At 38.5% G+C, this 15,686-nt stretch overlaps 1 protein-coding gene across 1 annotated transcript in view; it reads right to left on the minus strand.

Annotated features, from left to right (window-relative positions):
• Positions 1 to 15,686, minus strand: part of CNTLN (centlein) — a 198,432-nt gene that overhangs the window by 71,761 nt on the left and 110,985 nt on the right. The window contains exon 13 of the mRNA XM_049794315.1: positions 1,506 to 1,555. Within this exon, the coding sequence (XP_049650272.1) occupies positions 1,506 to 1,555 (50 nt within the window). The remainder of the gene's footprint in view (positions 1 to 1,505; positions 1,556 to 15,686) is intronic.

Consider the following 15,686-nt stretch of genomic DNA (forward strand, 5'->3'; position numbering starts at 1 on the left):
ATCTTTGGACTTGATTTTGAATCTTACAAAAAATTTCATGTCCTTCTAAATGATACCTTTAACAACAAATGCTGGAAAAGGTAAGTAAAATTTGCCTAACACACTTCACTGGTAGTTTAACCCTTTTTCTCAGTCCCAATATAACAACAACTAATCATCATACCAATAACCAAACTAGAAGTATGTATCCACCCACACACTTTTAAAAGAGGATACGCTTTAATCTGAAAAGATAATGAAAAAAGAAGGAATAAAGGACTAACTGTTAAAGCACTAAACATGTCAAGAACAGGCAGCTTCAGGGATCTGACTGTTTTTTGGAAATGCATGGTTATTGCTCAGCAGGCCCTCAACTCCTTCTCACCGCTGGTTGCCGTTCCACTTCTCTCTGTGCAAAGACTGACTAAATTGGCAAAAGCAAAAAAATTATTTTTAAAGTCAGTATTTGAAACCTTAACTAGTTCCCTTCAGCTCTATCTGGGGCTATGAAAGTAACACATAAGAAGTAACATGAAAGAAAACAGTAACTTTCAGTCTTCAGCAGCTGGATATTTCCACTTAAGTTTTATAGATACTATAAACCAAATTTAAAATAAAGGAAAAAAAAATTATTTTTTCATTCAAGTGGCCAACAGTACCACAAAAAACGAGAACACCCACCAGCAGAAAATTGGGATAAAGAATGGTAACACTTTATTGCTAAGACCATGCAGAGTACTTCTCCAAGTCTCCTACTCCCTTCCTTTGCACAATACTGTGCATAAAGAATACACCACAGATGTGACACCCAGCTGGACTGTAACTACGCATTCTTGAATACTTCTCCCAGATGATTCAGGAACAGCGAATAATACAAAGAATCAGATGAGTGATAGAGAGACAATGGTAATATATTACCTATCCAACTGACAAAGACCCATCTTCACAGAACCATCAACTATTGTAAAGATTGTAAAGACATAAAAGAAGATACTAATGATCAATTCTTATAAGAGTTCCACCATATCGATTTATGTTGAAATTCACATATTTTGTAAGACTAGTATTAAAAAAGAAGTCTGAATGAGCATGAAATTTCTGTATCACTGTATTTCAATACTGCAAAAACCACTTCAGATTCTGGAAAAAGTTTCATAAACATATAAACATGTTTTAGATTTTACATGTATGTATTTATATAAATACATATTTTAAACAAAATAATTAGCTATTTTTATATGTAGTGTATACACATAAGTTGCAAACATATAGTAGTGTATATCTGTATATAAAAATTGTCATTGATTTAATAGGCATGTGGAGAACTTAAGGGTAAACATACTTTGAGACAGGAATATATATGGCCTTATACTTACAAAATACACATTCAACAAAAATATATTAACCTTTGGAGAAAAAATAACCTTAAAATTAGTATTTCTAATAGACTACATATACACATATAAAATACTATATCTTCCCTTTTTTATTGTCAACACAGTTAAACTCCTGCATTATGAACTTACCCACAGATTGGTGTACTTTCATCTGATCCAATTCTTCTTCAAGATTCAGTCTACAACAGAGGAAATAAAAAAGTAAGAACGACAGAACATTCACATAGAAGCCACTAAAACCATTTAAAAAATTAAAACAAACCCTTATCAATATATTACTACGGAAAAAGTTGTCAACACCCAGAAATTAGTTCTAATTTGATGACACTTAGCATACTTCAAACATAAGGAGTCATTTGTACAACAGCTGATTAATATTTATAAATCTGAATTTACAAAATTCAGATATAGTGCTGGTTGTAACATAAATTAAGAAGCTTCAGCTGGTCCTTTTTAGGTAAGGAAATGCCTGAGATGAAAAGGAGACCAGCAGGAGGTGGAATCCTGTTAAGAGGGGAATAAAGCATTCAGTCTCACGGGAAACCACCAGCCAACCTTGTACAGATATATCTTACCATTAATCTTTTTCAGCAGCTATTTGAGAAACTTTTTAACAAAATCTCTCCTCCCCTTTTCTAGCCCTGACCTACTACTATATTATTACTATAGTTTTTCTCTGTAATATCAACCAGCTGAAGTCAATGTAACACAATACTTCTTTACTCCTTTTCGCTTTATTAAAATTACATACAAATAAAGTTGCCAGGATACAAATGCTAAAGTTTCAAAGTCAAAGTGGGAAATGATGGAATGAAGGACATTAGTTTAAATGGTTCATTTACACTTCTGTTTTCTGACACAATCTTTAATCATATAGTCACGCACTATTTTAGCAGTAAGATCCCCACCTATTTTAGTCTAGGATCCTACAGCACACAGAACAGAGTTTAATATGCAGATTTTGCTTAAAATATAACTTCACATCCTATACAAATACACATTATTCTAGCTCTGTTCTGAAGGTTGGATTGCTAATATCCTCCCAGCCATTTCTGCTGTACTCTGAGCAGCAGCACCTAACTGCTTTCACAGTAAATTTATGCTTCACAAAATCCCCTTGAGATAAGGCACAAAGAAAATCTGGCCAAAATACCTGCAAACTTAAGAAAAGGGTTTAAAAAAATAGGCCTTTCAGTATATGCAGTATTTTAAAGCACATTATATTTTAAATGCATCTCTGACTCAGCTGCAACACGTGAAGCGCAAAGAAAATGAAAAATGTGAAAAGTTGAAAGTAACTTGCTTTGCACGACACATAAGACTCCAGCTATTTTCAGGATCACTCAGCTGCCTTCATAGGCTGACTTCCTTTGCTCTTAGTTTATTCTCCATGCATCAGTCATCATCAATTTCTTTAACACAGACTACAGTGGCTTTTACTTCCACATTGTCCTAACTCCTCCCAGCATGTTCACTTTTTGCACTGAATGGCAAAATGCTTCCTTGAAAAAACATTGGTTACATAATTAAAGACTGTATTCAACATTACATACTTCCTGCTTGGAACTCTATCTTCTGAAGCATGTTATTTTTCAACTTTAAAAACATTATTTGAATGAACACACATTTACATGCATATGTATACATACATACTGCCTCCCTACACACTAAGTGACAAGCATACAATGATAACTGTAGAAGATATTTAAAAAGAGTTAACTTTTACATAAAGATTTTTTTCTAGGGCGATGAAAGACATGCAAAAGTAAATAAATTATATGAAATAAGTAAAGGGGTAGGTTTATAGTCTGAATACCTGAAACACTTCCAAATAAATTCATTTGTCTGTGAAATACTCTCCAACTGAAGCTATGATATATCTAAGCTAGAAATACTTCAGCCAAGCAAGCCTAGACAAGAAATTACAATGTGTAATACAAGATCCAACCCACACAAGTCAATAACTGGCTTGCATGAATAGTAGAAATGCCCAACTGCATTAGACCAGTGCTGGGTCCATCCATCATCAGTGCTCTGTCTCCAGCAGAGGCAAAAGCAGATGCTACTCAGGAGAGGGCACAAGCCTAACAGTTTCTGCAGTCTGATTCCAATTTTCCAATCTGAAAGTGGCACGTAAGCACTACCCTTTGTTTCCTCTGCTTTTAGAGGTTCCCTGTTGCTAAAAGGACCTCTCCTCCAATCCTGCAGGAATGGAGTTTCTTTATAACCTCTCATATGGAGCCTTGTCAAAGGCAATTGGAAAATACAGACCAGATTTTATCCACATAGTTACGGTCACCCTTCTGCAATTCCAGCAGGTTAATGAAGCAGGATTTCCCTTTACAGGAGCCACACTGATGCTTCCTCAACAAAACTGTGTTGATCTGTGCTCAGTGACCTCTCTCCCTCTCTGTCTTTTCCCCCACCCCCGCCTTTTTCCTAAAGACAGACTTGCCATCTTCCCAAGTATGGAAGCAGCCAGGCTCACAGGTTTGCAGCTCCCTCTGGAGCCCATTTTGTAGATGGGAGTTACAGTGGCAGCTTTCCAGTCCACTAGCACAGTGAAGTGACTGTTTACTATGAGGTTACAGTTCAGTGATTTCATACTTCAGTGCCTTCACACTCCTTGGGTGTATCTTGCGAAGATATTAAGACCAAGATATTAACAATAACTTATCTACTTGATTTCATAGTTGCTGTACAGTTACTTCAAACAGATCTAACACCTTTGACCCATCTGCTACAAAGAACACCCGAGTTGTTGACACCTTCTTAGTATCTTCAGCAGGCAAGACTGATGCAAAGATTCACTGAGTTGTTCTTTTATGGCCTTGTGAACCCAGTGCACGTTTTTACACTTTTATCATCAAGCAAACCTACAAATTTCCTAACTGGCTTCTTTTTCACTTTATTTAAGTAAAATTTTAATATCACAGCTTAGGCATCTTTGAAAACCACTCTTCCAAGAGCTTTTTTAGCCTTCTCAACTTTCCACTTCCATTTGTCCTGCCATTGTTTATTGGCCTAACTGTTCTCACCAATGCAAGCTTAAGTTTTAAATGCTGACCTTTACTCTGTGAGGGCCAGAAAAACTTCCCCACTGAGTCTTTACAGAAAGATTTTTAAGACTATTTTGGGGTGGGGTTGGTTTGGGGTTTTTTTAAATTTCATTTTTTAAATTTTAGCACATATTTCAGCTGGGTTTCAGCTACAGTACCTTGCTTAACAGTCTCCAACTGTTCACAGACTTTCTGTACTGGTTGTTCTTGTGTTTGGGAGACTGGAGGTTTTTTTACTAGTTGCTTCATTTTTATGTGGTTCCCCTTCTGGTAAGTGAACATTGCCAGTCCACTTGATTTGGTCTACTCTCTTCTGCTACTATTTAAATATAATATATAAAAAAAAGGGGGAGGGGGGAGGGCAAACTTCACATGAACCCATCTTCATAAAGGATGAGATGTGGGGAAATACAAACTTCACCTCTTTTCCTTGGAAAGTTACAGAGCAAATCATCCTGGAAATCATGTCCAGCCACCTAATGGACAAAAATGTGATTGGAAACAGCTAGCATGGATTTACCAAGGAAAAATCTTGCTTCACCAACCTGACTGCCTCTGTAAGCAGATGACTGGCTGTAAGAATAAAGGGAGAGCAGGCAGTGGTGTATACCTTGAATTTGGCAAGGCATGAGATGGTCTCCTACCTCCTTATTGCCAAATAGTTGAGATCTGAATTGAAAAGTAGGTAAGGTGGCTGGGAAACTGGCTGGACTGCTAGGCTCAAAGGGTGATGATCTGTGGTGTGGAGTTCAACTGGCAGCTAGAAATTAAAAGCACCCCTCAGGGATCCATAACAGAGCCAGTACTGTTTAATTAGTCTTTATTAACAACCCTGAAGATGAGTTACAGTGCCTCTCAGCAACTTCACAGATGATAGAAAATGGAGGAGAGAAACTGATATACTCACCAGAGGGCCGGACCGCTGTTCAGAGAGACCTCATAGGCGAAAAAAATAGGCTGATGGGAACTTCATGAAGTTCACCAAAGCCAAAGTCCTACCACAATAACCCCTTGCAACAGGACATTCTAGAAGACCACCCAGTTAGAGAGCAGCTTTGCAAAAAAAGTGGGTTCCACAAGTTGAACATTAGGTAATGACATGCCTTTGTGGCAAAGGCTAACAACATACTAGCTAGCAGAGTCAGTTGGTTTACAAAATTGATTCTGTTTGGCACTTCTGAGGCTGCACGTGTGGCGTGGTTGTGTCTATTTTTGTGTTCCTCCAGTAAAGACACTGACCGACTAGATTAAGCCTAGCAAAGCGGTATCACAATGGTCAAGGGTTGGGCACATGAGTTATGATGACAGGTGAAACACCCAGGTTGATTTAGCTCCAGGAGAAGGTAAGATTTTATTGCTGTCTACCTAACGCAAGGGAGTCAAAAAGATGAGTTTGACTTTTCCCAGAGGAGCACCATGGATGGTATGAGAACCAATGGACACAAGTTAGAATACATTAAATTCAAACTAGATATAAAAGGAAGTTGCTCATCAAGCTGGTCAGACCCTGGAACTGTTGCTCAGGAAGGCTTTGAAATCTCCATCCTTGGTCTCCATGTCCTCCATCCTTCGTCAAAACTTGACAAGATCCTAAGCAGCCTTCCCAAACTGCCACTGCTTTGAGCAGCAGGTTGGACAGGACAGCTTCTAGAGGTTCCTTCCAAGCTGCACAATTCTGTGGTTCTATTGAGGTAACTATTACAGAGAGGCTTTCTCTCTAATGCTTTCTGAACTAAGTTCTGTATACCACTCAAAATAAAACCCAGAACAGTAATTTCCCTTTTAGCTTCTAAAACTGATTGTTCTAGAAAGTTACTTATTCCATACAAAACTTGTATCTCTGCATCTTGCCTTGGCAAGATAATGATGCAGGCTCTATGTAGATAGTTGAAACCTTCCATGGTTGCAGCCTGTCCTTCACAATTAATCGAATTTTGCTTTGCATTTCTGCCTCACTGTCAGCATCCTGATGAAAAGATCAGCAGTACAACCTCACCGCTACTTATTTGTTATTAAAATACAGGACTTCTATCCAAAAGCCATACACAGTACTCCCTTTTTTTGTAATAGCTGTCCGGTATTACTCTTAAATAATCCTTTTCATACAGTGCCACTCTCTCACCAGGTAATCCTACTCCGTCATTCCTGCAAAGCTAGTACCCAGGCAACACTGTTCCCCCCAGATTACCCTCCTTCCTCCAGGTCATTGAGACACCTAGTGTGTCAGGATTGTCATCTGCTGCCAAGCAGTCCAGCTCCACATCTTATTTTGGGGGCTTCTAGCACCGTAGTACTTGTAAATTATTTCCTCATTCTGTTGCTTAATATGCCAGTCAGCTACCGTTGGCAATATTTTAAAACAGCTTTCTTTATCTTTTGTAACCTGCCTCTACCAACACCTGCTTCCTCCTATCCTTAAAAAGAGTCCCTTTACTGCAGGAGCATTCTTGGTGCAAGAGGACATTGTCACATCAGCTAGACAGCAGGTCTTATCTCATTCATGGCCTCATCTAAGAGACTAGATTCCTTCTGGCAAACAGGATGTTCTCCTTTCCCAAGATTTATGCTCTTTGCAGCAGCACATAAAAATCATGTCTCATATGTAGATAATCACACATGTCACACCAAACTAAACTGAATAAATTGCATTCCACTGGGGAGACTGCTACCTGCATCTGAGCTTTTTTTTTTTTCAGTCTGGGGAAGTTTAGACAGGTATAGTCTCCCTTTTTGAACCAATTACTGTCATCCTATCCTAGCCTAATTAGTTAGTTAGCTGGCTTCTTGGCTTCTTTCATTTTTTTCTAATCTCTGAAGCCTGACAATCTTCAGATCACAAACTTGTTAAGTTTTGAATGCACAGATTGGGCCACTCAAGGCCAACACACTTAGCACTGAGCAAATTTCTAAGTATGTAACTCATTTGGGAACATATTCTATACTGACTTCTATTCAATCTTTTCTCTCTGAAAAAACACATGTAATACAACAAAACATTCAAACTTTATTTTCTACAGAATTTTTATGGCAAATATAGTGCTAATAGAGAAAAAAAAATATAATCTGTATGTCGATACATATTCCATTCATTATACAAAATCAGAAGATGAAAAAGGAACATACAAGTAATTGTGGCTTTTTATCATGACTGTGCAGTCAAGTGGTTTTTTACTAAGTCTTTTTACATTTCAAGGCAAAAAACAGAGCAAAAATTGCAATGTGAGAAACCACATGCAGAAGCAAGTCACTCTTCTGTTTGTTCCTAACTCAGTAGTAAAATGTGCTCTGACATACTTCAGTATTTTTGACATGCTATTCTAGCTAGAACTTGTAAAAAAAAAAAAAAAGCACCTGTATATGCATTTTAACAAAAAATCCACATCTATTTCAGTCTTCTAAAATTCACCACAAAAGTACTGTATCCTGCATATTTAGTTACAAGAGTGCAGCTCAACAAAAAGGATGAAAGGGTACAATGTGGTCTTCTTGAAGAGTACAATTCTTTGCAGAGACTCTATGATTGCTACTTTCCCCAAGAACAAGTGAACATGATCAGTTGGAAGAAGCATCAAAGAAGGGTCAAGTAAGAAATTTCTAAGGAGCAAGATGGAACTGTGAGAAATTCAAGGTAAAAGAAGAAGTCACAGAAAACTGCTGAAGTATAATGCAACACTGAAAGAAATTACTCAGCAGTAAAAAGCATGGGGGGGGGGGCGGGGATATTGGCTTTCCAGCCTTTTATTTACGCCATTGTCTCCCTCTGCATCCGATCACACAGATGTGCCAACCTAACAGGTAAGAACTGATTTATCTTTATGAAACTCTCCCTCCCTCTCCAAAAAACATTTCAAGTGGGTCTGAAGATAAACATCTCTGTGTGTTTTTTCCCCAAAAGTGGCATTCCCTTTTACAGACCTCTTACCCACCAGTCTTTTAAATCATCCATGTTCAACTCTTTTACAAAGCAGATTAGGTACATGAAGAGACTTATGATCCAGCTGCACAGATTTTAGTGACATGAGATGCTTCCTTCACTGACTGAGGGTGAAGAAAGGATTGCCTCTGCAATCCTTCAACTCAAAGGATCAAAAATAAGCTCTGTGTGTGGTAATGCAGAATACTAAACTACTGGAACTAGAGAGTCAGAACAGCAGTATCAAAGTTCAGATACTGTGAATAAGAGCTTCCAACACTATTTTAGCAGATGAAGCTGTTATTTGCTGTAATTATCTTAAGTGTATGCTTACTGGATTTACTGCATTGGTTTTTGCATCGTTCGGTTTCAATTAACACATCAAACAATGGAAAGAAGAAATGCGCCAGGTTTTGATCCTAACTGAAAGGGGATTTCTCTGTGCACTGAAAAACTTGTGTTTGATTTAGCAAGTGCTGAGCAAAGGGTATCATAAACATGTCATCTGAAAAGATCCGAGACACAAACTGAAGCTGAGCGACAGAATCTTTGAAGATATTTCTACAGTGGAAAGGTAGTTTCTGTGTAAAGTCTTTCTAGCTGACCGCAGTCTTGAGGCATGGATAATGAAAAGAAATCTCTGAACTTCAGTACTTGCTTCCTCCATCTTTTGATGGCAGAAATGCTGGGAGTTGAAGATGTTTCAAGAGCCGGCAATTTTGAGGATGATGTATATTTAAAGATGCTTTGTGTTAATCTCCATTTAGTTGTGCTTCCAGCAAATTTTTTTAGGACTGCTCCACAAATTTCATATTTTACAATTAGATACAATCACAAGCTTGATTTAAAAAGCAAAGAAAAAATAACAGCAAATCATTTTTCTCCTGATAAATCCAGTAGTTACTAAACAAAGTGAAAGAAATCACAAATTTACATTGCGGATTAGGCTAATTATCCTTCCTATTTCAGATTACAATACTGAGTAGCACAAGTATTTGAGCACAACTCTTTTGCCAGTATGGAAATTCAGCAATGAGTGTATTTAGGCACTGGAGAAGAACAAACCTAAAAAACTTTGGCAACAGTCCACTCTGCTTTGTAAAGCAGCAACATAGAACACAGAGAATACTTTCAGTTTACCATTTCACAGGTCTCTTAATGACAACGTATCTGTTGACAAGCAGGGTGCTTTCTAGTTCTCTTTTTCATACTATGTAAGTTTTTGCTTGAGCAAACAAATAAAATATATAGTATATGATGTTTATAGATTAGCATTTTTTGAGGAAAACTGATTTTTTGCTTTTGTAAAATAAAAACTTTCAAATTCTATGCTTTTAATTATGTGTTATTTCAGTCAGCAACTCATAAACATGATCTCTCTATTATGTCTATTACATGATTAAAAAGCCTCAACCTTCTAAGCATTTTACAAGAAACAGATTTTAAGCTCCATTTGTACAGGGAAAAGCTAGAAACTGAAGTTCATTCAGAGATGATACCCCTGTACAAAAGGAGAAATAGGATGTATGTAGGTACCAACGTGCTGCTAAGCAAACCACATGCAACATCAACAACCTCCCCCACCGAACAAGTAAGGAATGAACGAGGAGAAACTATGCAGTCTTGTAGTTAAGGTTGATGAACCAGGAGAAGAAAAAAAAAGAAAAAGAAGAGGCCTATGGAAAAACCTAACATAGACAACAGAAGTGATTAAGGTTCTAAATTACATACATACAGAAATGTAGAACTCGAAAGGAAGTCTATGGTAATCATAATAGGATGTATTGGTTTTGTTTGGCAAGGTTTTGGTAGCGGGGGGTGGTTACAGGGGTGGCTTCTGTAAGAAGTTGCTGGAAACTTCCCCTGTGTTCGAGAGAGAGCGAGCCCATACCAGCCGGCTCTGAGACGGACCCGCCGCTGGCCAAGGCTGAGCCAATCAGTGATAGTGGTAACGCCTCTGTGATAACATTTTTAAGAAGGAAAAAAAGTTGGGACGGAGAGAAACTGCCGCCAGAGTGAGGAGTGAGAACATGTAAGAGAAACAAGCCTGCGGACACCAAGGTCAGTGAAGAAGGAGGGGGAGGAGATGCTCCAGGCGCCCGAGCAGAGATTCCCCTGCAGCCCGTGGTGAAGACCCTGGTGAGGCAGGCTGTCCCCCTGCAGTCCAGGGAGGTCCACGGTGGAGCAGATATCCACCTGTAGCCCGTGGAGGACCCCACGCCGGAGCAGGTGGGTTCCCGAAGGAGGCTGTGACCCCGTGGGAACCCCGCGCTGGAGCAGGTTCCTGGCAGGACCTGCGGATCTGTGGAGAGAGGAGCCCACGGAGCAGGTTTTCTGGCAGGACTTGTGACCCCGTGGGGGACCCGCGCTGGAGCAGTGTGCTCCTGAAGGACTGCACACCGTGGAATGGACCCATGCTGGAGCAGTTCGTGAAGAACTGCAGCCCGTGGGAATGGCCCACGTTGGAGGAGTTCGTGGAGGACTGTCTCCCGTGGGTGGGACCCCACGCTGGAGCAGGGGAAGAGTGTGATCAGCCCTCGTCCTGAGGAGGTGAAGCGGCAGAAAATAACGTGTGATGACCATAAACCCCATCCCTGTCCCCCTGTGCCGCTTGGGGGGCTTGGTGGTGAAATCGGGGAGGGTAGTTGTGCCCGGGAAGAACGGAGGGGTGGTGGGAAGGTGTTCTGAGATTTCATTTTACTTCTCATTACCTTGCTCTGGTTGATTTGTAATAAATTGAGTTAATTTTCCCAAATTGAGTCTGTTTTGCCCGTGACGGTAATAGTGAATGATCTTTCCTGTCCTTATCTCGACCCGCGAGCCTTTTGTTATATTTTCTCTCCCCTATCCAGCTGAGGATGGGGGAGTGATAGAATGGCTTTGGTGGGCACCTGGTGTTCAGCCAGGGTTAACCCATCACATAGGAAAACAATAAACTTTTCTTTGGCAAAAAGTGTTTGCTCTATAGACTCAGAGAAGATAGACCTTTGAACCATAATTCAAGAAGGAACGATGGGATTTGAATACAATGGAAATATGCAGGTCAAGAGGAAAGACAAACAAACCAAAGCATGAGTATAAATTGATCGCTTCCAGCTCATGATAAATTCACATCTTTGCAGCTTTTCTCATGACAACGAGAAATACACATTCACGCTGTGTATTCATTCTACTATGTAACTCAACTTTAAAAAAGGGAAGTTCTTAGGATATAATTTAAAGCAACAGAGAGATAGCAGACATGACCTTTGTGCAAATGTTTATCAAACGCTGTGAAGTATCCTGACAACTTACACAATCTTTTATATTGATTTGTGGAGTAGGTGAGACCTTGCAGGGTATTGAAACTCCAGAATTCTGCAAATAAGCTCTTAAATAGTATTAAATTGATGACAAAGCTAGAAACAGAAATAAAATCTCTCTAAAGTTCAATGTGTTTTAAAAGCAATTAAAAAAACTGCTCAGAATCTCTGAAAATTCACATAAAACATCTTCTAGCTGTATACATGAATAACCTTAGGTAAAGGAGATTCATTACTAGGAATACCTATCAGCAATGCAGATTAAAAGAAAGTAAGTAACCACTCAGTGTTAAACTTCATTAAGTTTTGGTAAACTCAAAGTCTAAATTCTTATCTGCAATGGTAATGCTAACACAGTGAGCCACTTCTGAAAGCTTGGAATGTTGAAATTGAAACTATCACTTGGCCCGTGTCCAGATGCATTCTTTACACAGGATCATTTCAATCAATTTGGTTTCAATTTTTTAAGCTGAAAAGGTAAAAACATTTTCAAAACACGGTAAACAACTCTTTTCTGATGTCACTGGGAAAGTCTTTCCAATCCTGGTTAGTTTATAGTCAAGGTTTCTAGAGTCCTGAAGAAGACTGTATAACTGAAAAATGTACCCAGAAAATTTACAGTAATGCCACACCAAATTTGCCAATAATGAAGGCTACATAACTATGAGTGACTCACATGATTGCTATTTCTAATTTTAAGAAAAAACACACTAATCCTGTATCTATTAGATGAACTGAAAATCTTATTTAAAATATGTATTCAGCTCGCACATACACTTTTCTGCTCAGGACCATTTCTTAAAGAGGAAGGAAAAAAAGACTGGTTTTGCAATGTGCTTGAAAGAGTAAAAAAACCTAGTGGACTAAAAAAAATATATCCAGAATTCATGACTCCTTCCAGAAAAAATGCTTTGCTCTTATTCGTATTCAAATGCTGTATTTTCTAGCAGCTATGCTAAGTTCAAATGATAGCCTATCAGATGGAAGAAAAGTGACTTAAAGCCATACGAATTCTGGAAACTGGTGTACTGCTTTTCACCTTTATGCAGACCTGAAATTGCCTCATGGCTTTGAGCATTCTGCATAGAGAGGTTATGCTGTTTGTAAATATATCTGGTAGAATCTGACTCTATTGCTTCAGTAATTCTTTCTCAACAATCAGCATTTCCTTATCTGGTTTCAAAAAAAGTAAAAAACTCAAAGAGACCTTCTAACAATATAACCTACTCCAAAATACTTTTAAAGGTTACTCTGTTGACAAGTAACAGTCCAGGCCAGCAGCAGTCTTAGATGCTCTAGATTATATGGTCAGAGAACAACCTCCAACTCCTTCCTAGCCAAGAAGAAGCCACTGAGTCCTTGAATTAACAGGAATCAGTATCCTAAATTAGCAGGAATCTATTGGCACTTCCTGGAAGACTTGTCAGTATCTTCTAACGTGGCAGGTCAGAAGTAGAATCATGTCTTTGTTTTCACATCCCAAAACCAAACTCAAAGTGTTTTGTTTACTACCAATGACTTCATGAAAGTCATTCTTCTTGTTTTAACATATATATACAAAAGACACCAAGAGGAACAGGAAAGCACACAGCATCCTGTTTTATGTACCAAGACCTCACTTCTGTCCTCCAACTATGATTGTCACAGTCTCGCTTGGCAATATTAAATTAAGGATAGTGAGAAATCAAGAGAGATCAAATCTATCCAGCTAATAGTTTATGCTGGTATTGCATACATTTTTAAAGGTACTGACCTTGACCCACAATTATAGTATCTGCTCTTTCCAGCATCATACAATATTCTGAATTCTATTTTATGGCAACATAACACCTTTGATTACTCCTCCATTATTTAGTTATTTTTGTAATACTCACCCATTTGGAACATAGGAAGAGGTAGCATAATAAAAACTGTGCTATAGAATCAGTTTTGCCAAAGGAATTACTTCTGATTTCTTTTAGATTATAGCTAGGCATCAGCAAGAAATGCTCTGTAACAGTTGCTTACTTATCAAGTTACTAGAATAGGTGAAATGCTTGTACCATCTGCATATAAGCAGGGCTTCTGCAAATTATACGTTCTTGCTAGAACAAAATTTCCTAGTACACATCATTTTTAATTGTCAGCAGTTCTAAAGATACCATCAGGAGCCCTCACACAGCTCCAAATCTAAGGTACATATATACATGCACACTTGTGTCTCAATGCATTAAAGGTAATTCAGAAAGATAGCCTGAACTGTAGCATAAACTTTCTCTCTGCACTTACCAGTTTAAAAGGTTCCCTCCCTTAAGAGTTGCCGACCCTAGGTTAACCCATTGCCAGAGGTCTCTAGTTAGTCCTCTAGCAAACCATTGCCTCCTGAGTAATACACATCCCATAAGTCAGCCATTGCTCATCAGCAGCTTTCCGCATTCACAGGTAGGGCCAGCAGGAGACTCCTACACTCCTCTGCATACAGATAAAAGGAATTAAGAGACGATGCTCATGGCAGTCTAAAATAAACACACAAATAAACAATAAGACTTTTTTTTCCATTTGTCCCAGGGAATTTTATCTGGAAAATAAAACCAAGCAGAGAATCTCATTTCTAATAGAGCTGAATACATAAGAAGGAATAACCCACTGAGGAAACTGACTCCTTCCCAAGGATTACATGTTGTAAGACTGCAGCAGGATGACTCTTTGGAGAAATAAGCAGAACCAACCACAATCTCCTAATGCATACTGTTGCTGGTGTGGACAGATATCAGGGGGTTAGTACAGGAGTTGCTGCAGTCGGGGAAGCCTTCCTCTGAGTCCAATAGGTTAACTATTGCCTTTTCAAATGTTTTCCTCCAGAGTCATGGAAGATTGTTTAAGACTGGAAAGCCAAATTAAGAAGAAAATCAGACACAAAAAGACTGCTGAGCAAGCTTTGCATGCTCTTTATCAGGGTCCTTAAAAAGGGACAGTAGTGTTGCTTATGACAGTAACCAAAATAAGTAAGTTTTAAAGACACTGGGTCAAAGTAGTGCCAGGGAATTTTTTCTTATCCAAAGCTTAAGCCGAATAGCCTAAATCCTTTAAAGAAAAATGGAATAGCAGAAGCAGCTCTGTTTTCTTCCCCTCAGAAAAGAGCCTGAGAAGAAAGACAGCAAATCAACACAGAAAGGTCTTCTAGGTAAGCAAAACTGAATTGTAGTCTGTTCAAGAGTCTTCAAAAAGGTAAAAATTCTACTCTGTAAAACCAGAGTAGAATGCACAAGCACATTACACATACTTTCATAACAAGTCCATACAGTAAATATAGGAAGAGGATGTCATAAATTAGGGAGTCTGATACATAACAAAAACACTGATTTTAATTTTCTACTACTTAAAAATAGTTTAGAGTCATGAAAACAAAGCTAGGCAAAAACTTTATCCAACTTTTACATGTGAAATACTACTCTGACAGAAATTCTTCACTTTGTTCCTACAGCATTATGATTCGAGAACATTTGCCTGCAGTAAGGGCAAAATACGCTCTTTTCATGGGTCTGTATATTTATGTGTCAACTGACAGCCGTGGGAGGTGAGAGTAAACCTGGGAGCAGGTGTTTGATCTAGACTGTGTGAGAGAACAAAACCTATTATATACATCTGGGGATAACGCTGCCAAAAGAAGAGTAAAGCAAAAAAGTACTAGTGTTACTTACATTTTGTGAACATTCAAACTATTCAGAATGATTTACTGGAATTCCTTTACAGGAAGAAAATTGTAAACTTACAGTTTACACAAAGAAAGTTGTAGACTTAATTAACCAAGGAAATGGAATATTTGACTACACAGAGTCATTGAGCTATCTATCTTACTTTGTCCATTCACTTCCCAGAAATATGTCTTTATCATTCTTGTTTCCCAATTCAGTCACTTATAGGATGGATGAAAATTGCAGGAAGCAATATCTGTTGGTGCTAAGTAAAGTCTCTCTGATTTACAACCCACATTCAGGAGCGAAAAAGGATAAAAGCAGCTCCCTCCCCCCCCCCAATCCAATGTCTGTTCACATAA

This window comes from Accipiter gentilis, chromosome Z (assembly GCF_929443795.1).
Source record: "Accipiter gentilis chromosome Z, bAccGen1.1, whole genome shotgun sequence".
Lineage (NCBI taxonomy): Eukaryota > Metazoa > Chordata > Aves > Accipitriformes > Accipitridae > Astur > Astur gentilis.